Source organism: Nicotiana sylvestris, chromosome 11 (assembly GCF_000393655.2).
Source record: "Nicotiana sylvestris chromosome 11, ASM39365v2, whole genome shotgun sequence".
Classification (NCBI taxonomy): Eukaryota; Viridiplantae; Streptophyta; class Magnoliopsida; order Solanales; family Solanaceae; genus Nicotiana; species Nicotiana sylvestris.
Window position 1 is genome coordinate 122,412,240 of NC_091067.1, and position 25,092 is coordinate 122,437,331.

The window sequence follows — 25,092 nt, forward strand, 5'->3', positions numbered from 1 at the left end:
TGCTGCATCAATCATGGTAGCCGTTGAAATGTTGAAAAATGGTTTTGTACCAGGCAAGGGTTTGGGTGCATCTCTGCAAGGTATCGTACAGTCGGTGTCTCTCCCCAAAAACTTGGATACATTTGGTTTGGGGTTCAAGCCCACAGTTGCAGACATGAAAATAGTAGAAAGTTTAAACAGAGGGCATGGGTCCTCTCGAAGCCCATCCCACTACTCTCCAAATCATTTGTCAGGCCTGGCACCAAGAAACGCCAGTAACAATAGTTTCTAGTTCTATGGTTGGTCCTGATAAAGAGTTGATTGAAAGGTTCGAATGGTTATTCGCCGATGTGAACATGTTGGAAGCTGGAGAGGGTTCGAGTAAAGCGGATGTGCACTTTGTTGGGCCTAGTGCAAAGATTAACAATTGGGAAGCTACTCCTCTTCCTACTCGGAGGGAGTTTTTGTAGTTTGCTTTGATTTTCTTTCAGTTTATCTGGATTATTCCAGGGTTGTAATTTAGATTCTATGTTCCGTCCGTTTGGATGTATAAACCTTGTTATCTTTAATTTCAATAAAATGCAATTTCCCTTTTTCTTCCTTCCTGATAGTTCTATTTTTGTTTTTCTTTTCTTCCGTGTACAGTTCTTTTTATGCTGGTTTCAATGGCAAGACATGCATGAGGAATCTTTGGCCCAGTCTTAAAAGCCAATCTAATTCTAAAATAGTAATTCAAGAAATAGAGTGTGATGATGAATTGGAATATGATGAGGATGGGGCCTTTGAAGAGATTAGTAAAGAATTAAAACATTTTGAAGAAAAACCTAAGCGTAACCTGAGTGATATAGAAACAATCAATTTAGGGGACTCAGATAATACCAGAGAAACTAAGATAAGTGTTCATCTTGAATCTCAACTCAGGGAGGAGATAGTTAAAGCGTTGTTTGAGTACAAAGATATATTTGCATGGTCATATGACGACATGCCGGGTTTAAGCACTGACTTTGTGGTTCACAAATTGCCCACGGACCCGGCATTCCTTCCTGTCAAGCAGAATCTGAGGAAATTTAAAACTTATATGAGCGTGAAGATCAAAGAACAGGTCACCAAGCAGTTCGATGCAAAAGTCATTCGGGTCACTTGGTATCCCACTTGGTTAGCCAATGTAGTACCTGTGCCAAAAAAGGACGGCAAGACCAGGGTGTGTGTTGATTACCGTGATCTCAACAAGGTGAGTCCCAAGGACAACTTTCCACTGTCTAATATCCACATTCTGATTAACAATTACGCCAAACATGAGATTGGGTCTTTTGTGGATTGCTATGCGGGCTATCATCAGATCCTAATGGATGAGGAAGATGCAGAGAAGATAGCATTCATCACGCCATAGGGAACATACTGCTACAGGGTCATGCCTTTCGGTTTGAAAAATGTTGGGGCAATTTACATGAGGGCAATGACAACCACATTCCACGACATGATACATAAGGAGATCGAGGTTTATGTGTATGATGTAATCATAAAGTCTAGAAAGCAGTCTGATCATGTCAGAGATTTGAGAAAATTCTTCCTAAGGCTTTGTAGGTACAATCTTAAGCTCAATCCTGCAAAATGCGCATTTGGTGTGCCATCTGGAAAATTGTTGGGATTCATAGTCGGCCATTGAGGTATTGAATTGGACCCGCCAAAGATCAAAGCTATCCAAGAATTGCCACCCCCAAGGAACAAGACTGAGGTAATGAGTCTATTAGGGAGGTTGAATTAAATCAGCAGGTTTATTGCTCAGCTTACAACAACTTGTGAGCCTATCTTCAGACTGTTGAAGAAGGATGCTGCGGTCAAGTGGATAGATGAGTGTCAGGAAGCATTTGATAAGATAAAGGGGTACTTTTCAAACCCACCTGTGTTGGTGCCACCAGAACTAGGGAGACCTTTGATTCTGTATTTGACGGTTTTGGACAATTCGTTTGGTTGTGTGTTGGGTCAACACGACATTACCAGCAGGAAGGAGCAGGCCATCTATTATCTCAGCAAGAAGTTCACATCCTATGAGGTTAAGTTTACTCACCTTGAAAAGACATGTTGCGCCCTAACTTGGGTGGCACAGAAGCTGAAGTATTATTTGTCATCTTACACTACTTACCTCATCTCTCGTTTGGATCCATTAAAGTATATCTTTCAGAAGCCTATGCCCACAGGGAGGCTCGCAAAGTGGCAGATTTTGCTCAATGAATTTGACATTGTCTATGTGACCCGGACTGCAATGAAAGCCCAAGCATTGGCCGACCATTTGGATGAGAACCTATTGGATGAGGAATATGAGCCTTTGAAGACTTACTTCCCTGATGAAGAGGTAATGCATGTTGATGAGTTGGAACTAGTTGGAGAGCCAGGTTAGAAATTTTTCTTTGATGGAGCTGCTAACATGAAAGGCGTCGGGATAGGGGCTGTACCTATTTCCAAAATAGGGCAACACTATCCTATTACGGCTCAGCTTCATTTCTATTGCACTAATAACATGGTCGAGTACGAAGCATGAATTTTGGGTTTGAGGTTGGCCACATACATGGGTGTCCGGGAAGTCTTGGTCTTGGGAGACTCGGACCTTCTGGTACACCAGATCCAAGGGGAATGAGAAACACGGGATTTAAAACTCATACCGTACCGGCAATGTTTGCATGATATTTGTCAACGGTTTCGACCAGTAGAGTTCAGGCATATTCCACGGATCAATAATGAGGTTGCCGATGCTTTGGCTACCTTAGCATCAATGTTACATCATCTAGTCAAGGGTTATGTGGACCCTTTGCATATTCAGGTCCATGATCAGCATGCTTACTGTAATGTGGTGGAAGAAGAACTTGATGGTGAGCCTTGAATTCATGATATCAAGGAATATATCAGGATGGGGGTATATCCAGTACAAGCCACAGGTGATCAAAAGAGAACAATTCGGCGGTTGGCAAGCGAATTTTTCTTCAGTGGAGGGATTTTGTACAAAAGGACTCCGGATCTTGGACTGTTGAGATGCATAGATGCTAGAAAGGCCATGGCTATCATGACCGAAGTACATTCTGGATTCTTTGGACCGCATATGAGTGGGTACGTGCTGGCAAAGAAGATTCTCCGAGCAGGTTATTATTGGCTCACTATTGAGCGATATTGTATAAGTTTCGTGCGCAAGTGTCATCAGTGCCAAGTGCACAGAGATTTGATTCATTCTCCACCATCTGAATTGCACACAATTTCTGCACCATGGCCTTTTATTGCATGGGGCGTGGATTTCATTGGACCAATCGAGCCAGCAGCGTCCAACGGGCACAGGTTTATTCTGGTGGCCATTGATTATTTCACCAAGTGGGTTGAAGCCAAAACATTCAAGTCTGTGACCAAGAAAGCAGTGGTCGATTTTGTGCACTCAAATATCATTTGTCGGTTCGGGATCCCAAAAGTGATCATCACAGATAACGGTGCTAATCTCAACAGTCATTTATTGAAAGAGGTGTGTCAACAGTTTAAGATTACACATCGTAATTCCACCCCATATCGCCCTAAGGAAAATGGAGCAGTCGAGGCAGCTAACAAGAACATAAAGAAGATACTTCAGAAAATGGTGGAAGGTTCCAGGCAATGGCATGAGAAGTTGCCTTTTGCATTGTTGGGTTATCGCACTACTGTTCGTACTTCAGTAGGGGCAACTCCTTATTTGTTGGTATATGGAACGGAAGTAGTGATACCCGCGGAAGTTGAAATCCCATCCCTTCGGATTATTGCTGAGGCCAGAATTGATGATTATTAGCAGCAGTGTGTCATGGCCAGTTGTATCAACAGAGAATGGCAAGAGCATATAATAAGAAGGTGCGTCCACAGAAGTTTGAAGTGGGTCAGTTAGTATTAAAACACATCCTTCCTCATCAGGCTGAAGCAAAAGGCAAGTTCGCCCCAAACTGGCAAGGGTCGTTCATCATAACAAGAGTGTTGTCCAATGGTGCTTTGTATTTAACAGATATAGAAGGCAAGTGTGTAGAGATGACCATCAATTCCGATGCAGTCAAGAGATACTATGTATGATTTTCTTTGGTTAAATTGTATTTGTTTGTACTTGGCATATTTTGAAGATTGGAATGACGAAGGCATTTTGTTCTGCTATCTAAATAATTTATCCTTTGTTACCCCTTTGAGCCTTATTTCATTTCATACCCCTCTTTCGGAATCAGTAGCAGAGATCAGAAACACAGGAGTGAAAGATAAATAAAGGAAAAGGAGAGAAAAGAAAAGAATGAAAAAGAGAAAAGAAAAAGAGAAAGAAAAAACAAAACAACAAAACAACAAAAAGAACAAAAAGAAAAAAAAGAAAGAAGAAAAGAAAAAGAAAGGAAAAGAAAAGGAAAAGTCACAACAACAAAGCAACTTGTATGACATGAACTACGATCGACCTGATTCCTTTTTAGGATACGTAGGCAGCTTCACGGTTCGGTCCCATCAAAATAAAATCCCAAAAGTCCCCAAGCAAAGAAACTGGGGCAGAAGTTGTGGTTGTTGCAAGAAATTTGATTCCAAAAGTTGTAATTTTGAACCCACTTGAATTGTTTTGAGCCTTTGATACCCTTTCTTTCTAACCCTATCCAAAAGCCCACATTATGGTCCCAAAGAAAGACCTTCCAATCAGTCTTCGAGAAATGCCAAGTCAAGCAAGGAGAGGTAATGCATATCAGGGGCAACACTCTGGTCCAAGCAGAAAAATGTTGAAAATGAGAGAGTCTTATTGGTGAAAACCCTCACGGGCACCATAAGGCGGCGGGAGCTGAGAGAAATCGAAATGGAGAGAGCCTTATTGGTGAAAACCCTCACGGGCACCGTAAGGCGAAAGTGAGTTGAGAGATGAACAAATGAGAGAGGCTTGTTGGTAAAAACCCTTCAGGGCACCACAGGCCGAACAAGGTCAAGGTTTTGGCGAAGAAGTCAGGTTATGAAAACTCAGGGGCAACGAAGTATGGCAACTGAAAGTTGAGTGGTTGGACAGATTGGGCCGATTAATTCGAAATGCATGTCACGATCATTGGAACCAGCTGTTCTGCTCAGATAAGTCTCTTTCCTTTTTTCCTTTTTAGCAAGTCATCCAGTTTTGGATTTCCTTTATCCTTAACTCTCAGGGTCATTGCATTTCAGTTCTTTTGGGTTTCATTTCTCTAAGACGTTTCAATGTCAGTCTTGGTTAAGCAAATAAGAAAGGATTTCAAACCTCACTACCAACTTCAAAAAATTGCAAAGCATAGTGTGGCCAGAACATACTAAAGATAGCATGATGTAAAGTGGGATAAAGTGCCAGCAAAAGTTCCATCGGCGGAATGATTTAGTAATTTCACGGGAGATACAGAGGTTCAGTTAAAGGGGTCAGAGGTGTGAAACAACGGTTCGGGTATAGAACACTCGGGTCATCCAAAGTCATGGGGGTTTGAAAGTCAGCCGGGAAGTCAAGCGGTTCTTGCCAGTTCAGGGTAGTCAGTCAAAACAAAGCACGACAACGGGGAGGCCACTTTCAGCAAGAGTGTCACAAACTAACTACCATATTTTAAACTGACAAGATTTTTCTTTGATTGAAACAGGGGCAAAAAGTTTCGATTGTTTCGGAGAAACCTTCCGTAGGGGAAAAGCAAGCACCAGACAGGTTTGACTTTTGATTTTCAGGACCCTCCTGGAAAATGGGACCTAGTTTAAAATGCAAAACAACCATGAATAGCAAAATCTAGCATAAATGTACCCCAAGGAATATAAGTTGGTTTCAAAGTTGGCATATTTAAGATAGGACTTAATTAAGAGTTGTTAGGATCCTCCTGAATAATGAGACCTAGCATTAAAATTTCCATTGGATAACAAACTTTTGCGTAAGTTCTGGTGTAGGGAAATATAATTTAGCCGTAAAATAGTCACTCCTAAGATAAAACTTGACTTGTGATTTTCACGACCCTTTTGGATAATGGGATGTAGCTTTAAGACGTTCTTAGATAACAAGATGTAGCGGAAGTAATACCTTTAGAAGATGTAATTTAGATTTAAAACTGTCGTTTAACTAGGAGCTGTCAGGACCCTCCTAGATAACGGGACCTAGCTTTCAAATTCTTAGTAATATTTGGTAAAATAATTCAGTTTAACACTCACATATGTGCCCAACTACCAAACTGGGGCAGAAAATTTTCTTTGTTTTGTCTATTTTTGTTGAAATCAGGTACCCACTTGGAGAATATGGAGAATACAATTCAATTTCAGCAATCAAGCGCCCACCTAGAGAGCACGGGAATACAATTCAAGTTCAGCAATCAGGCGCCCACCAGGAGAGCACGGGAATACAATTCAAGTTCAGCAATCAGGCGCCCACCTGGAGAGCACTAGAATACAATTCAAGTTCAGCGGTCAGGCACCCACCTGGAGAACAGGGAGAATACAATTCAAGTTCAGCAATCAGGCGCCCACCTGGAGAGCACGGGAAAACAATTCAAGTTCAGAAATCAGGCGCCCACCTGGAGAACAAAGGAAAAGCAGTTCAAGTGTTGGCAATCAGGCGCCCACCTGGAGAACAAAGGGAAAGCAGTTCAAGTGTTGGAAATCAGGAACCCACCTGGAGAACAAAGGGAAAGCAGTTCAAGTGTTGGAAATCAAGAGCCCACCTGAAGAACAAAGGGAAAGCAGTTCAAGTGTTGGAAATCAGGAGCCCACCTGGAGAACAAAGGGAAAGCAGTTCAAGTGTCGGAAAGCAAGAGCCCACCTGAAGAACAAAGGGAAAACAGTTTAAGTGTTAGAAATCAGGAGCCCACCTGGAGAACAAAGGGAAAGCAATTCAAGTGTTGGAAATCAGGAGCCCACCTGGAGAACAAAGTGAAAGCAATTCAAGTGTTGGTAATCAGGCGCCCACCTGGAGAACAAAGGGCAACAGTTCAAGTTTCAAGGAAAAGCTGTTCAAGTGTTGAAAATTAGGAGCCCACCTGGAGAACAAAGGGAAAGCATTTCAAGTGTTGGAAATCAGGAGCCCACCTGGAGAACAAAGGGAAAGCAGTTCAAGTGTCGGAAATCAGGAGCCCACCTGGAGAACAAAGGGAAAGCAGTTTAAGTGTTGGAAATCAGGAGCCCACCTGGAGAACAAAGGGCAGCAGTTTAAGTTTCAAGGAGAAGTTGTTCAAGTGTTGGAAATCAGGAGCCCACCTGGAGAACAAAGGGAAAACAGTTCAAGTGTTGGAAATCAGGAGCCCACCTGAAGAATAAAGGGAAAGCAGTTCAAGTGTTGGAAATCAGGAGCCTACCTGGAGAACAAAGGGAAGGCTGTTGGAAATCAGGAGCCCACCTGGAGAACAAAGGGAAAGCAGTTCAAGTGTCAGAAATCAGGAGCCCACCTGGAGAACAAAGGGAAAGCAGTTTAAGTGTTGGAAATCAGGAGCCCACCAAGAGAACAAAGGGAAAGCAATTCAAGTGTTGGAAATCAGGAGCCCACCTGGAGAACAAAGGAAAAACAATTCAAGTGTTGGTAATCAGGCACACACATGGAGAACAAAGGGCAGCAGTTCAAGTTTCTAGGAGAAGCTGTTCAAGTGTTGGAAATCAGGAGCCCACCTGGAGAACAAAGGGAAAACAGTTCAAGTGTTTGAAATCAGGAGCCCACCTGGAGAACAAAAGGAAAGCAGTTCAAGTGTCAGAAATCAGGAGCTCACCTGGAGAACAAAGGGAAAGCAGTTTAAGTGTTGGAAATCAGGAGCCCACCTAGAGAACAAAGGGAAAGCAAGTCAAGTGTTGGAAATCAGGAGCCCACCTGGAGAACAAAGGGAAAGCAATTCAACTGTTGGTAATCAGGCGCCCACCTGGAGAACAAAGGGAAGCAGTTCAAGTTTCGAGGAGAAACAGTTCAAGTGATGGAAATCAGGAGTCACCTGGAGAATAAAGGGAAACAGTTCAAGTCTCAAGGAAAAACAGTGCAAATGTTGGTAATCTGGAGCCCACCTGGAGAATAAAGGGAAGCAACAATGTTCAAAGGAAGATGGTTCAAGTTCAGCAATCAGGAGCTCACCTGGAGAACAAAGGGAAAACGAGTCAAGGGAAAAACATTACAAGTGTTAGAAATCAGGATCCCACCTGGAGAACAAAGGAAAAGTAGCAATGTTCAAAGGAAGACAGTTCGAATATTGGCAATCAGGCGCCTACCTGGAGAATAAGAGAATTCACTTCAGAATGCAATTCAAGTCAACAATGAAAGAAGCTCACGACAAGAATACGAGTCAACAGTCCGAGATGATCAACGGAAGTTAGTCACAATTCAGAATAAAAAAAAAGGAAAGGCAAGAAGTGAATCCAGATGCAGAAGTTGATGAAAATGTGAGCTGCTCAAGACATGACTGAAGTTACAAGCATGGGATGTCCAGTTTTGGGCCGAAAAGCTGAAGAAGAATGAACTAGCACCTACAACTAGCAAGCGTCAAGGTTCAAATCCAATTTCTGCATGAAGAACCATTCAAGACTCAAAATCAAGATTCAATAGACTTATAGATAGGAATCTTGTAACTCATAGTTGACAGGCTTAGTTAGTCATTTTCACTTTTTTTGATTTTGATGTAATAACAGGACCGCGGACCGAAACCTCGACGGCACCTCAATCGGCTCTCCATCTCGGTATACTCCATCATCTCACTCACTTCTGAACTACACGTGGCCTGATTCCTTTATAGCTAAGTATATGTAGGCAGCTCAGATACCAGGGCTTGGTACATTCTCCTTTCTCTTAGTTTTGGTCTTCCTAAATAAGGGTCGGGTCAAAAAACCTGTCTAGTCGTTCTTTGTCTGAAAATACTTCGTATTTCCACTCAAAGATGGGCAGCTGTAGACATATGATTTTTGACCATCCCCAAGATTTTTCATATTTTCGCATGTAAATGTTTAGTTTAGGCCTAACATCGCTATTTTAATTAATTTTGACCCTTTTACTTTATTTTCGTCACAAAAAATAAAAATTACAAAAATATTTTAGCTTACGTATCTTTCATAAATTTAAATAAAAAATACAAGAATAGTACCTTATTTTTATTTTTATATGATCTTGAAAAATACCAAAAATAGTTTTGTTTTAACGGTCAGTCTTATTTTAATAGTTATTTTACTTAAGTAGGATTAATTAATAAATGAGATCATATTTTTAGTCTCGTTCGCGGGGAAAGAATAAAACTTGGGCTCGAGCAACCCATTTTTAAGCCTAATTTTTGGACCTAGCCCATAATTCCCAAGCTCATACCCCTAACCTAAAAAACCCTATAAAACAAAAGACTCTAGACCCTAGAGACCTACCTGAAGAGATGAGATCCGCCGCAGACTCCTAAATCCTAGACCCCCCCCCCCCCCCCGGGCGATCGTCCTCTTCAACAACGAGAAATACCAAACGACCCTCCGTTCTTCGTTTTCGCCTTCTCTGAACCCAACACACACACACACAAGAACACAGACTCCAGCAGCAAGAAACGACTTCAAAATGATGGGTTTTGATTGAATATTGGAGTTGTTTGCGAGTCTGTTCGAGTTCGCCGTCGGCCGTTGGTTCCCGTCCATGGTTTGTAGTAGTGTTATTGTGGCCATCTCAGTCTTTTAGTCGAGTTTGAGTCACTTAGTTGGCTTGTATTTGCTTCTGAAAGGATTAATAAAACAGATTGAACATCATTTAGCATTTTACTAGTTTGAATCGTTATAGTTTCGCGGACGAGGTCGCCATTTGAGATCTGTGGCCTTGTTTGCTTGCTTTTGTTGTTTCCTCCATTAGCTTGGAGCAAGTAGCCATGGCAGCTCCTTCTCTTCATTCTTCTAATCCAACCACCCAAACGTCATTTCCAATTTCCCATGCAATGACGAGGAACTTCTTTTCGATCTTATGTGGACGTGTTGTAGTAACTGCTATTCAACTTTTATAAAGGACATTTATATGTTGCAAGTTTGATATTGCTTCAGTCAGGTAATGTTCCTTCTTTTCTTTTTCCACGTTGTTAATTTTGGAGTTCAATTTTGTCGCAAATCTGGTAATATTAATTTCTATTGTCCCCTTTTGGTAGAGTAATACATGTTTTTGAAATTATGTAGTAGTAGACATTCTTGAAGTTTGCAGTAATGATAGTTCTTAAAGTTTATATTAATTATCAATTTTGGTTGTTTCATTTAACTGGATTGATGGGTCGACATATATCTCGTAAATTGGAATCAATTGAAATCTGGGTTTTGGACACAGTTTATGCATTGAATAGGACATGTATTAAGTGTACTCATGTTTTATTTTCGGATATTGTAAAATTTATTTTCTTTATCAATATAATTTAACTGAGTTAGTTAGTTCATATCGCTAGCATACTTCTAGGCGCATTTAATTTATTATCGTAATTGTGTACACGTTCGCGTGACATAGTTACGATTCTAATTAAAAACCAACTCGGAGTATGCGTTTGCGCAACTTCGATAAAATTTTCTTCATAATGAATTTGTTTTAATAGGACGCTAATTAAATTTAGTCCGTATAGTCCGAGGTGTGCCATCCATCATTTAATCATTCATGGCCCTCATATTAATTTCATAATTTAGATATAAAAATGACAAATGTTCGTAGTCTGCTTTGGGCATGTTTAATATACTATCGTGGTTGTGGATACGTTCACGTGACATGATTACGATTTCTAAAAACAAAACCGGAGTATGCGTTCGCGCAACTTCGCTCAAACTTTTTCAATATAATAAAGCATTATTAATTGTGGACACATTCGCGTGACATGATTTTTAACGCGCCTTACAAACGGGTACACGTACGCGTGACCCGTTTCAAGATAATTTCTTAATTAAAAGAGGCAAATGCACGTAGGTTCTAAAATCAGTAATTAAACAATTTGTTTAAGCCAAGTATGATCAAAGCGACCGTGCTAGAACCACGGAACTCGGGAGTGCTAACACCTTCTCCCGGGTTAACAAAATCCTTACCCGGATTTCTGTGTTCGCGGACCGCAAATAGAGTCAAACTTCCTCGATTCGGGATATTAACCGGTGACTTGGGACACCATAAATTATTCCAAGTGGCGACTTTGATTTTAATAAATAATCCCGTTTCGGTTGTCACTTAAATTGGAAAAAACTCCCTTATACCCTTTCGGGGTAGGTAAAAGGAGGTGTGACAATGTATACCAAACCTATAATGCTCAACCATCCCATTAACAATCACCCCCTGCACGCCAAAACTTCCCTAGACCTCGACCAAATTTTGATCGCAGACCTCCAAAACAATATACCGCCATCGCTGAACCCATTGACCAGCTATATGAGAAGCTCAAAGTTGTTGGTTATGTCACTCTCATCCCTACTGCAACCCCTGAGAACCCTTCTCAGTGGGTTAACCCAAAAAAATCCTGTGCATACTACTCCGGCATGAAAGGGTACACCATCGATGAATGTCGCTCCTTGAAGGACAAGATACAGTCCTTGATTGATAACAAGATCATTATGGCAAAGGAACCCTCTCCAAACGTCCGCAACAACCCTCTGCCAGACCATAAGGGTGGAGGTATCCACATGATTGAAATAGAGGATGATTGGGATCACAAGGGATCAATCGGGTTGATCGCAGAAGGTGATGACCCAAAGAAGCTAGCAGTCACTCTCAATCCAATCATAGTCCAGTTCCATCCATCTGAGGACGCTGAGGTGAATATGTCTGTACCACTTGAGTTTGAAACAATACCATCCGCAAAGACATCGACGCCAATTAAGGTTGAATTCGTGTCTCCAGCAAATGCACCCGCACCATTTGAGGTTGCAGTCTTGCCACCCAAGGCACAGGTTCCATTCGAAGTGAGGATAGCCGCTCTGATCCCAGTAGCGATGTCTGCCATGACACCATTCTATATAAAAACTGTACCTTAGGACTACACAACCGAGGCAAGAAGGAAGGGCAAGGTCAGGATTGAAGAAACTGTTGCAGCACAGGGTATGACAAGAACCGGTAGAGTCTATACCCCTGAACATCTAGTTGAATCAAGCAAGCAGGCCTCTAATTGGCCACCCCTCATTGAGACAGGTTCGGACGACTTTAGGAGGAAAATATAGGCCAAGGAATATTAGGTCATCGACCAATTGAACAAAACGCCAGCACAAATCTCCATTCTCGCTTTGCTGCAAAATTCTAAGGCACACAAGAATGCTCTGTTAAAGGTGCTAAGTGAGGCATACGTGCCAAGTAACATCACTGGTGGGGAAATGGCTAACATGGTAGGAAAAGTTCTGGAAAGCTATAAGATCACCTTTCATGAAGACGAGCTACCACCTAAAGGGCTGGGGCACAACAAGGCACTGCATAACACCGTGCAATGTGAGGATTATTTCATCACCAGAATCCTGATCGATGGAGGTTCCAGTCTCAACATTTGTCCGCTGGTAACACATCAGAAGCTGGGTAAAGGACTGCATGAGATAAAGCAATCAATGTGAAAGCTTTTGATGGTTCTCAGAGGTCCACCATTGGTGAGATTAGTCTATGCCTACAGATGAGACCAACCTGGTTCGAGGTTGATTTCCAGGTGATAGATGTACCGATATCTTACAACTTGCTGCTAGGACAACCATGGATTCATTCCGCTAGGGCCGTAGCATCAATGCTGCATCAGGCGGTAAAATTCAAATGGAATCACCAAGAGGTGATCATTCACGGCGACGATAGCAATCCTATATACAGTCGCCAGACCATTCTGGCGATCGAAAGAAGAAGGAAGCTAGGTGGAGAAAGTTACCATCACATTGAACGGTTGAATGTTGTTGACAAGGACAAATGGTGGGAGAACAAAATCGAGAGTATACTGAATTGGAGTGGGTATGAACCTGGCAAGGGGCTCGGCAAGAACCTTCAGGGAATCTCTAAACCCACAAAACTCAAGACGCATGGCACTACCTTCGGTTTGGGATATGATTACATCTGGGAAGAGTTCAACAACTGGTCGCCACCATGGCGCGGTCCTTACTACCCTTTAGAGCAACCAATACCGCATCTGGAGCAGACCTTCCAATTGGTCGACATCATTTATGGGTCAGATGAAGAAGAAGCACTTGTAGTAGTGAAGAATTTGTTTTTAGGGGACGATGATATGGACTTTTGTGTTATTCTCGAGGAGGAGGGGGAGGAAGTCCCTTCCATATAAGCTGTGAGCAGAGGGGTCTATCTCAAGAATTGGACCATCAGGACAACCAAAGTCCGACGTGCCTCGGGGTAGCAAAGCTAAAACAAGCATTATCCATTGTCTTTACTAAATGATTTACTTTTTGCATTTTCAATTCCGGCAACAAGATCTTCAATGTTCAAAACAGTTATGAAATTTATCAAAGCATTTTGACTTTTCTTATGAATCAACACTCATTGTTATCATTTTCTCTCATTACATTACTTATACAGTATTACTATTACTTGTCTTGATGAACCAATGACTGTGACGTGCAATGAGACAACGCAACAAACGGATATTGATTCAGAGGAAGATGACATACATGACAAGATTGTCAAAGAAGTTGAGAACTTTGAGAACAGACCTAAGTCCAACCTGGACGAGACCGAGATTGTCAACCTGGGAGATGCGAAAAACGTTAAGGAAACACGAATCAACATTCACCTATCACCGTCAAAGAAGAAAGAATATACAGAATTCCTAAAAGAGTATAAGGACATATTCGCCTGGTCGTATGATGACTTGACTGGTCTGAGTACGTCCATTGTGGCTCAGAAACTGCCAACTGATGCAATATGTCCACCGGTAAAGCAAAAGCTCAGAAAATTCAAGCCTGATATGAGTTTAAAAATCAAGGAAGAAGTCAACAAGCAGATCAAAGCTAAGGTTCTCAGGGTAGTAGAATACCCAACATGGTTAGCCAACATTGTCCCAGTGCCAAAGAAGGACAGGAAGGTTAGAGTTTGTGTCGACTACCAGGATCTCAACCGGTCCAGTCCAAAAGATGAATCCTTCTTGCCAAAATATACACATACTAATTGACAATTGCGCCAAGCATGAGTTACAGTCATTCGTAGATTGCTTCGCTGGTTATCATCATATCTAGATGAATAAGGAAGATGCTGAGAAAATGGCTTTCATCCCGCTGTGGGGAGTGTACTGTTACAAGATGATGCTGTTCGGCTTGAAGAATGTAAGGGCCACCTACATGAGGGCTATGACTACCATTTTCCATGATATGATACACAAGGAGATAGAGGTATATGTAGATAATGTTATTATGAAGTCTAAAAAAGTCGCTGACCACATGGAAGATCTGAGGATATTCTTCAATAGACTGCGAAGGTACAACCTGAAACTAAACCCCACAAAGTGCGCATTTGGGGTTCCTACTAGGAAATTGCTTGGGTTTATCGTGAGTCGCCGAGGAATAGAACTAGATCCATAAAAAGTCAAAGCCATTCAAGAACTACCACCGCCAAAGAACAAAAAGGAAGTGATGAGTTTCTTGGGGAGACTTAACTACATCAGCCGATTCATAGCACAGTCTACAGTTATCTGTGAGCCAATCTTTAAGATGTTCAAGAAAGATGCCGCTACCAAATGGACCGATGACTGTCAAAAGGCCTTCGACAAAATCAAAGAGCGTCTGTCAACACCACCAGTCTTAGTCCCGCTCGAGCCATGTAGACCCTTATTACTCTACCTTGTAGTATTGGATGGAGCTTTCGGTTGCGTTCTGGGGCAGCATGATAAAACGGGGAGGAAGGAACAAGCCATCTTCTATCTCAGTAAGAAGTTCACCCCGTACGAGGCCAGGTGTTCTCTATTGGAATGCACGTGTTGTGCTTAGACTTGGGTAGCTCAGAAGTTGAGGCATTACTTCTGCGCCTATACTACATATCTCATATCGAGGATAGATCCTTTGAAGTACATCTTTGAGAAGCCCATGCCCACCGGCAAGCTAGCCAAGTGGCAAATCCTATTGAGTAAGTTCGACATTGTTTACATAACCCAAAAAGCAGTCAAAGGACAGGCACTGGAAGACCACCTTCCTGAAAACACTATAGATGGAGGATACGAACCCCTGAAAATGTATTTTCTTGACGAAGAGGTGACATTCATAGGAGAAGACATTGCAGAATCCTATGACGGTTGGAGAATGTTTTTCGATGGAGCAGCAAACTTCAAAGGAGTTGGCATAGGAGCAGTCCTAGTGTTGGAAACTGGTCAGCATTATCCAGTGTCCGCCAAACTTAGGTTCCCCTGCACCAACAACATGGCCGAATATGAAGCCTATATCCTAGGGCTTAAAATTGCCATTGACATGAACATTCAAGAGTTGCTAGTGATTGGAGATTCAGATTTACTCATACATCAGGTACGAGAAGAATGGGCAACCAAGAATTCCAAGATACTCCCATATCTGCATCACGTACAGGAATTGAGAAAAAGGTTCACAAAGACAAAATTCCAGCATGTTCCCAGAATCCAGAATGAGTTCGCTGATGCATTGGCTACCCTTTCATCTATGATACAACATCTCGACAAGAACTTTATTGATCCCATTCCGGTGAAAATCCACAATCAACCTGCTTACTGTGCCCATGTTGAAGAAGAAGCAGACGAAAAGCCTTGTTTCATGATATCAAGGAATATTTAGGAAAAGAGGAGTACCCAGAGCTTGCAAATCGTACTCAGAAACGCACACTTCAGAGATTGTCCAACAAATTCTTTCACAGTGGAGGAATCCTGCATAGGAGGACTCCGGATTTGGGATTATTAAGATATGTCAACGCAAAGGAAGCATCCAGGCTGCTAAAGGAAATTCATGCTGGTACCTACGGTCCACATATGAACGATTTTGTCTTAGCGAAGAAGATACTCCGGGCAGGTTACTTTTGGATAACTATGGAAACGGACTGCATCCAGTATGTCTGGAAATGCCACCGCTGTCAGATACATGCAGACATTATAAAAGTACCTCCAAATGAGCTCAATGCAACAAGCTCACCATGGCCGTTCGCCGCCTGGGGAATGGACTTTATTGGACCAATTGAGCCTGTTGCATCCAACGGACACAGGTTTATCCTAGTAGCCATCGATTATTTCACCAAATGGGTCGAAGCAGCATCTTACAGAGCAGTAAATAAGAAAGTCGTGCTAGACTTTGTCCGCGACCGCATTGTTTGTCGATTCAGAATTCCAAAGTCAATCATTACTGATAATGGCTCCAACCTCAATAGTGACTTGATGAAAGCTGTATGTGAAACCTTCAAGATCAAACACAAGTATTCCATGGCCTACAGGCCTTAGATGAATCGAGTTGTAGAAGCCGCCAACAAGAATATCAAGAAGATATTAAGGAAAATGATAGAGAGGCATAAACAGTGGCACGGGAAGTTATCATTTGCTCTATTGGGGTATCGCACCATAGACCGCACGTCAACCGGGGCCACCCCTATATGATGGTTTACAGTACAGAGGCTGTCATTCCCACTGAGGTGAAATTCCTTCCCTAAGAATCATACAAGAACCTGAGCTCGACGACGCAGAATTGGTAAAAAGTCATTATGAGCAACTAACCCTTATAGACGGGAAGAGAATGAATGCAGTCTGTCATGGGCAACTCTATCAGAATAGAATGTTTAGAGCCTTCAACAAGAGAGTCAAGCCAATACAGTTCACACCAGGGCAGCTAGTGTTAAAGAAAATTTTCCCGTATCAAGATGAAGCTAAAGAGAAGTTCTCCCCCAACTGGCAAACTCCATACATGGTTCACCGGGTGCTAACAGGATGAGCCCTCATACTTGCAGAAATGGACGGAGAAGTCTGGCCAAAGCCGATCAATTTAGATGCAGTCAAGCATTACTATACAATCTTTCTGCTTTTCTCATATTATGTAAATTGAACTACGCCTGACCTGATTCCCGTTTAAGAGGGGATACGTAGGCAGCACTATGGGTTTGGTCACAATTCAATTAAAAATTTCATTTCCCCCCGCAATTGGAAACTGGGGCTGAATTTTGAGGAGGACCCTCAAAATTCCGAAGTAATTTCTGCCAATCGCCGCGAGCGAACATCAGAAGAGTCAACCCATCAAACTAGGGCAAAATTTTGAGGAGGACCCTCAAAATTCTGTAGCAGGAGAGGTTTCAATGTCCTGAACTACGTCGTAGTCGTCGGTTCATCTAAAAATTATTTTTATCTTTACATTCATACTTTTGCAAAAAATCATGCATGTTTACTATTGAAACTGCTTTGTTTAGCAACGCTACCCAATGATACGGACAGTACCACCAGATCGTAGCCGAACGAGTCAAGCAAAGCCAGCGGGAATACAAACTAACCTTTCTCTTTACAAAACTCACGATTTTTCTTTGGATGCAGGCACTAGGATTGCAAAGTCATTAAACATATTGTACGCCCACGGAACAAAAATTGTTCAAGAATATGACTTTCCAAACCATTGCACTTGCCAGCATTTGCTGTCCACTAATGATGTCTTGTATGTCACAATGCTCCCAGTTATCACAACACCACAATCTGCTATCAGCTAAGAAAGCTCTATTACCATTTGTCATTTTATTTCTTGCATAAGGCTACTATTCTGCCTTCTGAGACTAAATGCTGTCTCCATATTCATTTCTGCATAAGGCTACTCTTTTACCTTTCATCTCTGCATAAGGCTACCATTCTGCCTTCCGATACTGAAAGTTGTCTCCATCTGCATCTACATTGCATAAGGCTACCATTCTGTCTTCCGAGACTAAACGCTGTCTCCATCTTCATTTCTGCATAAGGCTACCATTCTGCCTTCCGAGACTAAACGTTGTCTCCATCTGCATTTCTGCATAAGGCTACCATTCTGCCTTCCAATCTGTATAAGGCTACCATTATGCCTTCCGAGACTAAACGCTGTCTCCATCTGCATTTTTGCATAAGGCTACCATTTTGCCTTCCAATCTGCATAAGGCTACCATTCTGCCTTCCGATACTAAACGCTGTCTCCATCTGCATTCTTGCATAAGTCTATCATTTTGCCTTCCGAGGTTAAGCTCTACCTCCAACTACTTCTTTGCATAAGCCTATCATTCTGCCTTCCGAGGCTAAGCTCTGCCTCCAATTTTCTTCGAAACTAAGCGCCATCTCAAGCACTATTTATTTAGCTTTCCTTACGGGCTAAGCTCTACCCTTCAATTTGCAAGACTAAGCTCTGTCCACATCATACTACTGCATCTTTCATTGGCTGAAATATCGCCAATTCATCCAAAGGCGTCATCATTCGGAGGCACCATCTTCATAGCCCGAGAACACCACGTCATGGCCTGAGGATCTCTTTCAATCTTTTACATATCATTATTCAAAGGAATAATGGTTCGGAGGAACCATCCTCATAGCCTGAGAGCATCATTTCATGGCTTGTGAATCCTTTATCATACACTTCATGGCCTAAGACATCATGGTTTAAGGACGTCATCCTAACCGTCCAAAGACAACATTCATGGTCCGACGGGAATTTGCATCATGTTTAAATTTACGCACAATATAAGCTTGTATTGTTTCTAATTGTAGGTAAACCGACAAGCAACGACCATCCCGGCAGGAGCGGTCCCGCTCCAATTCCCGCAGCCTTATCAAACCTGACCATTTTTGTAAACTTATCACTCACCCAGCCCTAAATACTGCGTCCGTTCTTGAAATTGCTTCATCGGTATACTCCGCCGATGGATCCTGAATTACACATGACCTGATTCCTATAAAACCAGGGATATGTAGGCAGCTCAGAAGCCAGGGTGCGACCTAAATCCTTTTCAAATCATTTCATTCGGTCAAAATTGGCCATCATTTCTTTACCCGAAAACTCGTTCATCCTTCTTGGGTAAAGAGGGACAACTGTTGATACCTAATTTTTCCTATATATTTTCAATATACAAAATACCTTCAAAATAGCATATATATGCATATATAAGCATGTCCAATGATTTTATTATTTTTCCACAATTTTAAAGGTTTTTAATTGATTTATTTCCCCTTTTTTATCCATAAAATCCCAATAATTATTTCCAAAATTAGTATTTTTGATGATTCATTTATTGGATTTTTATATTTATGCCAATATATGGCTAAAATAATTTGTACATATTTTTACAATTTTATTTAGTATTTTTTAAACTAAGTTGCACATAATTGCAATATTAGCCATTTTAAGGTTTAATTGTGTCTTGTATTCATAAAATTGAGTCTTGTATTTTACAATTGTTAATTATGTTTTATAAATCATTTTGGCCCTTTTAATTTAGTTTTCAGAAGTCATTTACTGTTTTTATAAATTAAAAAGTTGAAAAAGAGGCTATTTAAATTTTAGCCCAATTGGCTTTCAAATCAAACCCCAAATCAAACCCAATTCCCCAGCCCAATTTTTAATTTTACCAGACCCTAACCCTTTTAAAGCCAACCCAAACCCGAATCCCCACCTGCCCCTTTTAATCTAAGGCGTTGATCATTCAGATCAACGACCACCATTTCACCTTACCATTTTTAACTCACAACGACCCCTAAGCCTAAATCATTTCTACCAACCCGCCGCCCTTGAATCCCTTCTCCTCTCAAACTCTCTCCGAAACCCTAAGGCTAACCCTAGCCACCGCCACCCAAATCCACCCTAATCCCCCTTGATTCTCACATAATCCATGGTCTCCCATGGCTGTTTGAGGCATGTATTTGTCTCCTACGTCTTTTGGTAGTTCGTTTGTGTGATTTGATGGACAGATCGCGAAGAGATCTGGTCCAGTCCTTGCTTAACCTCTACTTCTGGTCTTTTTTCGGCCATCCATGGTCGTTCGAGTCAGATCCTTGACTTTTCCGGCTAGATTGGTAACTTTTCAAGGTCTTTCTCACATTTTCTGGGTTCTCTGAAACCCTAACCTTTAAGATCTTTCAATTTCTTTCAGATCTACCTTAGATCTGTGTATGCTATGAACCTCTTAAGTGTTTTACTCAAAAGATTTCTAATTTTTTCAAAGCGACTCTCTTTTTTCAAAAATTAGGGTTTCTTAAAAGACCTCTTCTCTGATTTTAGTGTTTGTCTTGTATGTATACTGGTTTTGACTGAGTTCCTTGTGTTTAGATCCTCTTCTTTGTTTAACTTGACTGATTCTAAAATTCTTACCTTTTAACTCGGCTCTGTCAAAACCCTAACTCCTTATAAATCTTTTCTTCACTTATTGCTATGAGTTTAAAGACTTTTCTTGTTTCTGTGTGTTGATCTTCTTTACCTGTTACTATGTTTTCTTCACTTTTTATTCTATGTGACTACTTGACTTTGTTGACTACTGTTCTTCGAGTAGGTTTCTTTTACTACTGAATCCTAGATTACTCCTGCTACTACTGTATGTTTGTGTTGCTTCTTTTGTCAATATGATTGGCCTTGCATGCCTGATACTCGTGTTCATTCTTGTCTATTTATATGGCAAAGTGCAGAATCATGATTCTTTCTTGATTGACCTTGATTTCCTCAATGTTACAACTGATTGCAAAGGTTTTCTTATAAACCCTTATTTTACTCGTTTGTTTAAATTGATTGATTCTGTCCTTTATTTGTTGTGATATTCCACCCTATTGAATCCTTTCCCCAATTAAGTATATTCTGTACTAGACCCAAATATTTACCATATACTTTTACTACCCCCTTATATGGCAAGAATCAATCTGTCTCAAACTAATTTCTTTCCTTTATTTGACCCTGTTAGTATCCGTTCAAGTTGTAATTCCCTGATTAAAGGGAAGTACTTGTATTGATTGATTCTGATTATGATTATTTCCATATTTGTGTTAAAACTTTACTTGTTACCTTATTTTTTCTACTCATTTTCAAAGCTATAAATACCCTACCCTCTTTTCTTTAAACAGACGAACAACTGAGTTTGGAACATACACTTTGATGTTTAAGCGTCAATACCACACAAGAGGGGGGTAATTTGTGTGGTACCCAATTTTTGCTATAGAAGAAGGTGTTCTAACTATTACTGTTTGCGGAATAATAAGTACATAAAATAAAGAACATAGAGATTTTTATGTGGAAAATACCTGGCTAAAAAGGTGAAAAAACCACGACCTACTACTCCGTAGGATTTTCCCAAACTTCCACTAAAATTACTGAGCCAAAATAACATTTACAAAAACTCTTTGTAAACCTAAGGATTAACTCTAATCCCATTGTGGCACACAACATCCACTGTTGCGACAACTTCAAGTTAGCTATAACTTGAACACTCTAGGTACATAATACAATTGCTTCTATAAAAGCTGAAAGGTACAACTTTAAACCACATACTATAATTGAACTAGAATAAAAGATAGACACAATGGAACTGATTCTTCTATCTTGTTCAAGTAGCTTCAGGAGTGCATACTCAAATCACACATAAATTGCTTGCAAAATCGCCTTGCCATTTTGCTCTCAGTTTAGTTTAACTTCTACGTATTTGCATTACCTGTAAAAGAAAACAATCACTGTCATTTAATAGGCATAATCAGAGTTTGATTGGGACTCAATTGCTAATCTTCTATCATAGAAGATTTCATGAAGATCTCAAACTCTAACACTATCTTTTATTCGGATTCTGTTCTCTTTATATAAGGAGACTTTCTCCCCTTATCTAATATGCAACATTTTCGATCAGATCAGGAGATATTGTTGCTTGATAGTAGGACTTATCTCCTTCACGTGCATCTCACATATATATGTTGATCATGACTGTGCTTCACAAGATGAACCTGGTCCATGACTGAGTTCATTTGTCATTCTTCAAAACATCACCTGTTCTTGGGCCAACAAATTCCCCCTTTTTGATGATGACAAACTCTGTGCTTTTTACTTATTTGGAACCTGTAGGAACTCAGCATAACCATCAACACTAAACTTAGAAAATTCACTTATCATCAAGGACCAAGTTAATTAGGTTATAAATATCACATATTTTCAGAATATGTAAAGTAATATATCTCTTCCCCCTTTTGGCATCATCGAAAAGTTGCATACGATGTATGATACCCAGATTTTAATAAATACTCATGGCCACTGGGTCAACTGCAAGTGCAATCATCAGCAATCAACAAACATATTTAAACTATCAAGGACAGATTAATCATTGAACAAAAGAGAAACAACAGTTATCATTGATAGAGATATGTTTCCACCTACAATCCACAAAAAGAAAGAAAAACATTCAAACTATGAGCCAAACAGAAAAATCCCTAATCTGGGTCACTTGGGGTACTGAACAAGTTCAGGAGACAGAAGCTATGAGTCCTAAGGCTTGTAGGAACTGGAGGGTTGGGTTTGTGTTTGGAGAAAATTCAGCATGTTTTGAAGAATTCCATCATTCTTCTCCTTTTCTTTTGCAAGCTCAGTTCTGAGACCATCCCTCTCAATTTCCACTTCCACCACACGAGCCTTGAGCCTAGCAATTTCAGCATCCTTGGCTGCACATTCCTGAACAAGAGTCCTAACTTTGCTGTTGATGGGTGTCTTATGGGATGAACCAGGTTCAATTGGGATGGCATTGACTGGATAATCACAGGCAAGAAGAGTTTTGATGCCAAATTGTTCCTTGCTAAAGGCCATTTACCATTTCTTCAGAGGCACATTTAGCCTGTCCAGGACTGTGGTTAGTATAAAGCCATATGGAGTAGCATGAGCCTTGGAGACATTTATGACCTTGTCTAGCAGTTTGATAATGAGGGCAGGTCAGTTGATTTGCTTTCCTCTCTCCAGGAACTCCATAAGAACCAGATCCATGTAGTTAGCAGTGTGCCTTGTCTCATGTCTGGACAATAAGCACTTGTTGACAAATTCAAACACAACTTTGTACTCAGGCCTCATCTCACTTTTATACACAACCCTGGCTTCATTCACCTTTTCTGAATCACAAAACCTCTTGGTGATTGCAAGGGCAGAAGGGAGGGAGTCCAGGCATGGCCACCTTTGCCTTGTATAGTCATCAAACCCTTCATAGGGTATGTCCAGGATCTCTCCTAGTTTTTCTGCATCAAACTGCACTTGGACTCCTTTCACCGGGCTACTGACAACTCCATCCTTAATAGTAGCATTGGCCATAAATTCAATCAGCTCATTCCTAGCTAGCCTACTATCCATCTGAAGGACCATGTCCTTCCATCCCTGAGCAGTTAAATCATCCACTAATGTCATCATTCCTGGTTCCGCTAGGTCCTTTAACAGTCTACCCTTTAAAATCTTTCTTCTGCCAAAAATGGCAAGCTTGTCCTGTTCCTTCTCAGAATCATTTTCTTCTTATTCTCCACTCCAGTCATCATCATTAAAAACTTTTGATTGTTTGTTTCTCACTGCAGATCTTGTCCTCTTGGCTAGTTTGGGTTCAGTAGCTACAGGCACAAAGGAAGACTTCTTGGAAGAGGTCTTGGGCTTTTTAGGCTTGGGTATAGGAACCTCCACTATTGTACCCCTTTCTTGATGGACCGGTTCCATCTCTTCTTCTTCAACAGCCTCTGAGGATTCTGCAATCTTTCCTTTTCCTTTATCCTTTCTCTTTTTCTTACTTTCTTCTAAGGCCCTTTGTAGATCAGCTTCACTCTGTTTTACCTTGCTTCTTATGGCTCTACCCTTTGGCAATGAGGAGGCAGTAGGTGTTGGGGATGAAGCCTTTCTTTTCTTAGAAGCCTTAGGAACATTTGGGGTTTTTCTTGTGGGAGTTCTGCGTTTCTTTGGGACATAGCTTGCCCCAACCTTTTTTAGTAGATCAGCTAGGGTCTCTTCAGTAGATGAAACAGGTTCATCTTTCTGTGTGCTCAGATGAACCAACCCCTCAGCAGCTTCCCCAGAACCACTTCCCCTTGACTTTATGCCACTATCTTCTACCCTATCATGTTCAACCCCACAGATAGCAGGCACTAGACCTTTCCCAATTCTCCTCTCTTCACCACATCTTTCTCTTTTTCTTTTTCAAAATTCTTTTTACCTCCACTCCTACGTATCCTAGGCAATTCAACATCACTAATTAGTCCAACCAGAACAAACCTAGTCTCTAGATTTTCAATCACAGATGAACTTACCTCAGAAAGTGATTCTTGAATCTTTTCAGAGTCAGAAGACCCATGTCCTCCCCCCTCAGTAGCGGATTGGTAGGATTCAGACTCAGAGCTAGAGTCGGAATTTGGAGCTTGGCTTTCTTCCACTTGGATTGCTTTCAACTTTTTATTTAAAGCCTTCCTCAGAGCCCCAAATGCTACAGTCTTTCGAGCAAGTATTTTCACCCTTCGTAGTCTAGGTTTTGGAGATGCACTGGGAGGAGTAGTTGAGGTTTAATTGGAAGGAGATGGTGGTGGAGGAGTTCCAAGATTGTCTTGTGGGTTAGACATGATTGTAGGTTTCTTGAGAGAATTTGGGAATTTTGGAGAAGAAGGCAAGTGAAATTGAAGAAAAGTTTTTGACGGTTTAAAATTATGATGAAGGCAGGAGAGTTGATGTGTATTTATAGACAAATACACATTTAATAAGTAACAACAGCCTTTTGCAGTGGTCAATTAGAGGTCTCATCAACCTGAAATTCTGATTTTGAATGATCGATTTGGCTTCCCTAGATTTTAGGCAAAAACTACGGTTTAGAGTTCTAGCTGGATGGAACTGGTTCAATACTAACAGATAGAATTTTCTAGGAATTTGACAAGTATAGGACTTCTGCTTATGATTGAATTATTAATCTTTCTAATTGTGCAGAGTATAGAAAACATACATGAGCTTTCATATGAACCCATATTGATGAACTAGGTTCTTCATTTAGAACTCTCTTGAACATACCTCAAATGCCATAATAGAGAAAATTTTATAAGAGATTAGTGAGCCATATAAACAAATGTCACAGGAGTATACTAATTAAAGTTTGAAGTTGAGTAAGAATTAATCTAGATATTTATACAAGTTCAGAATTCCTAGCCAATTTTTTTTTTCATTGTGCATTTTGAGCTGGACCTATTTGGTGATCTTATTCATTCCTAATTCCAATATGTTCCTCTCAAAGTTTTCTCTACTCAGTGCTTTAGTGAAGATGTCAGCAATTTGCTTATCAGTAGCACGTAATTCTAT

At 40.9% G+C, this 25,092-nt stretch overlaps 1 protein-coding gene across 1 annotated transcript; it reads left to right on the forward strand.

Annotated features, from left to right (window-relative positions):
• Nucleotides 1-2,242: 2,242 nt before the first annotated feature.
• LOC138881591 (uncharacterized) lies at nucleotides 2,243-13,166 on the forward strand. Its single transcript, XM_070161826.1, has 5 exons — nucleotides 2,243-2,372; nucleotides 5,586-5,647; nucleotides 11,293-11,889; nucleotides 12,163-12,408; nucleotides 12,483-13,166. The coding sequence occupies exons 1-5, from the start codon at nucleotides 2,243-2,245 to the stop codon at nucleotides 13,164-13,166; spliced, it is 1,719 nt and encodes a 572-aa protein (XP_070017927.1).
• Nucleotides 13,167-25,092: the final 11,926 nt, after the last annotated feature.